We start from the raw sequence: 3478 nt of genomic DNA on the forward strand, positions 1-3478 counted from the left end.
CATGTGAACTAGAATATCCCATCTCTAATTAATATTTGTGTAAGGAAAGAGAACAAAATTATTTATGCAGCAGTTGCTGTAACATGAGTACTGAAAAGGGAAAATATGTTAGAGACTCAAACACTGCTTTTGTTTCAGTGATCGGGACCTTAATACTAATTCAGTTTTTTCTGACTTCAAGAAGAACATTAATAAAGTTAATAAATAAATATGTAGTAAAACTTTAGAATTTAAATACTTGAAAAAACAAACAGTTTTTTTAAATAAATTAAATTATCTGTGATGATTGCATTACTTTACATGAGCAAAAATCGTCTTAAGGTGTTTGGAGATTTCTTTCATTTTTAAGCCATAGATAATTGGATTAAAGAGAGGATGGTATAATAATACTTGTAATGTGAATAATAAGCGGGCTGTTTTTGACATATCTGATTCCAGTCTTACCACGACCACATCATAAGCGCAGAACAATGAAAAGTTTATTAAAACCATCAGGTGAGGTAAACACGTCTGTGCAGCTTTTCTCCTGACATTCTTACTACTCTGATAAGACATAATAAGGATCCTTGTGTAGGTAAACACCACGTAAAGAAAAGGGAAAAATGCAACACTCAGCAAAATGATCACACCTAACAAGGACAGTGTACGTGAGATTTCACAAAAAAGTTTATAAATTGAATTGTTACAAAAAATTCCTTTCAGCTTAAAGTTACAAAGTCGGTGATTAGCTGTCAGCATAGTGGAACCAGCAGCTAGACAAGCGGGCAAAAGCCAGGCCAAAAATAACAGAACACAGATGGTAGTTTTCCTCATCACATTTGGATATTGCAGAGGCTTGAATATAGACACATATCTGTCATAGGCCATGGCTGCCAATAATAAGAACTCTGCACCCCCTAAAGTATAAAATAAGAAAAATTGAAAGTGACACATTGCATGTGATATGATCTGTCTCTCAGACATAAAGTCAACCAAAAGCTTTGGGTAGATTGCAGTGCTAAAAAGAACAGCATTCACCAACAAAGCTGCAATGAAAATGTACATGGGTTCATGAAGATTTTGGTGAATTACAATAAGGTAAACAATTGTGCCATTGCAGCAAATGATCAAAATATACAGTGTAAAAATTGTTAGAAAGTACAAATATCTATATTTTTCCACCTCTACATACCCACCAAGAGTTATATAGGTTTCATTCAATTTGTCCTCCATCAGATCAGTGAAAAATCCAAGTCAACACAATAAGCAAAATGTCACTAACATATCTTTATCACTTAGTGCTAAGGCTTCTTCAGGACACACCTTAAATATATGTTCTGAATTTTAAGGTATTTTAAAAATACATGACTTTGAGTTGTCATTTGCTATGAAGTCATCCCAACAGTTCAAAAGGGAACTCCTTCTAAGTTCTCAGGATGTTTTTATAAAACTGCATAATTCCACCTGGAGCTCATTAAAGACTTCAAATAAAGGACCTAACTTTTTCAAACATTTGAGGCCAACATTATTAGGTGTATTTTAGTTAGTGTGATAGTTAAACTATGTTTTGAGACTGTGTTAATAATTGTGCTAAAAGTACCATTTAGTCATAAATATCTTATTAATGGGCTGTTTTCATATCTTTATATACAGTTTATATAGTAAAAAATAGTTCTGAATTTTTTTCTGAATCATTTTTGTTGAGTTTGTATAATAAGTTAAAGATCTATGTCAATGAAGTCCAAGATGTTGTCCCAGATACTTATGTTAGTGATTTGGAGATTTAGAGATTAAGATGCCTGTGGCTCTGGTCTCTTAAGGTCTCCTTGGGCAAGACACTGGACACAAAATTTCATACAGTTTATGAATGTTTGACTAGTTGTTAAAGGGGAGTTTTCCTTTCCACTGTTGCTTCATGCTTGCTCAGTATGAGGGATTGCTGCAAAGCCATGGACAATGCAGACCACCCTGTGGCTCTACGCTTCTCCGGGAGGAGTGAATGCTGCTTTTCAAGACTTGATGCAGTTGACTGTGTTTCCTTAGATAGGAAATCTTTTTGACCAATCTGTATAATCTGATCCAATATATATAATCTGATTGAATTTGACTTTGGAAAGTGCCTTGAGATGACTGAATCTCAAGATGACTGAATTCATTGAATTGACTAGTGGTGAGTGTCAATGGGATAATGTAACAAGTGGTATAAATGTATTTTGATAAAAGCAACATCCATTTACCACTCACTTGTAAGTATCTAGTCTCAGATCAAGACTCGCATATTGTAAAGCTAAACTTCACATTTCTTAAAGAAACAATGTAAAATTGCTGTCCGTAACAGAGTCTAGGCCCTTACTTGTTTTCCCTTACTTGTAAAAAAACCCATGCTTTTGAAAAGCACGGGACTTTCAAAAGCCCAGTGCACATTTAGATATGAGGTTACACGTGGAATTTCATATTCCCGAGGCTTTAGTTTCACAGGAAAAGGGTCCTGGTCTGAGGGTAGGGTTTTACAACAAGCCTTGGCGCTTTGTTTGATGGGTGGGCTTGTGTGCAGCATGGCAAAACAGTCAGTTGCTTGGAGGAGTAAAGAGATGTGTTTCCAAATCTATTGATTTTGATGACGCTTTTAGGTGAGAAAGTACACTTTCACACATCATCTGTGCTGTCAGTTCATCAAGGTTATGAGTTGATTTTGAGTTTCCTTGCGCCGGGAGCCACAGACCTCCTCTGACAGGCTGGTTTCGCCCTGGAGCTATAGTGTGAATACCCTCATTGTTGTACCATTTAGTCGTTCAGACAGTCTGTGATTTCATGCAGACTGTATCTATTTATGACTGCTGAAAAGTAGATATAAAGCATTCACAAAGTTTGAGGGGAATATCTGCATGTACCTGATATCAATGTGTGAAAACGTGAAAATCTTATGCGGATGTTTTCGGCATTTTAAAGTAATTAATTATAACAGCAAACACGCTTAAATCAAGCCTGTTTGTTGTTGCAATGACCTGGATAACTAATTATAAACTTTTCTGCGACAGTTGTGACTGATAATTTAATGTACTGTTGATCAAATTGAACCCTTTCATGTTCCCTGTACATAGAAAACACATTTCTGTAAGACTGACTTTTTATGTAAACCTAAGTTGGTGAACTGTAAAATCTTTACTATTTATAAACCCCAAACCATGCTTGAAGAAAAGTAAAATAAAAGACAGTTCAGATTGCTCTACACAGATAGGCATGCTGTATTTAATAATCTAAAATAGATCCATGGATCTGGCTAGGCTTTCCTCTCATTTTACACAAGCTGTGCGAATGTTTGGGACAAGCTTGCTCTCTGCTTTCCTCTCACTGCAGCAATGAAGAAAGCAGAGCCAGAGCCGAATCAGCACAGTGCGATTATTAGGACTGCAACGATTAGTCGACATTATCAACAATGTTGATAATGGAAAAAGTTGTCGACGCGTTATTAAAAATATATAAACATTGTTGCGGCCTT

The 3478-nt window shown here is 35.7% G+C and overlaps 1 protein-coding gene across 1 annotated transcript; it reads right to left on the reverse strand.

Moving 5' to 3' along the window:
* Positions 1 to 291: 291 nt before the first annotated feature.
* LOC105940261 (olfactory receptor 10AG1-like) lies at positions 292 to 1212 on the reverse strand. Its single transcript, XM_012882747.2, has one exon. The coding sequence runs from the start codon at positions 1210 to 1212 to the stop codon at positions 292 to 294; it is 921 nt and encodes a 306-aa protein (XP_012738201.2).
* Positions 1213 to 3478: the final 2266 nt, after the last annotated feature.

This window comes from Fundulus heteroclitus, chromosome 7, assembly GCF_011125445.2.
Source record: "Fundulus heteroclitus isolate FHET01 chromosome 7, MU-UCD_Fhet_4.1, whole genome shotgun sequence".
Taxonomy (NCBI): Eukaryota; Metazoa; Chordata; class Actinopteri; order Cyprinodontiformes; family Fundulidae; genus Fundulus; species Fundulus heteroclitus.

Coding starts and splice junctions, on each gene's coding strand:
- LOC105940261 (XM_012882747.2), bottom strand. CDS start 1,212: ATGGAGGACAAATTGAATGAAACCTATATAACTCTTGGTGGGTATGTA.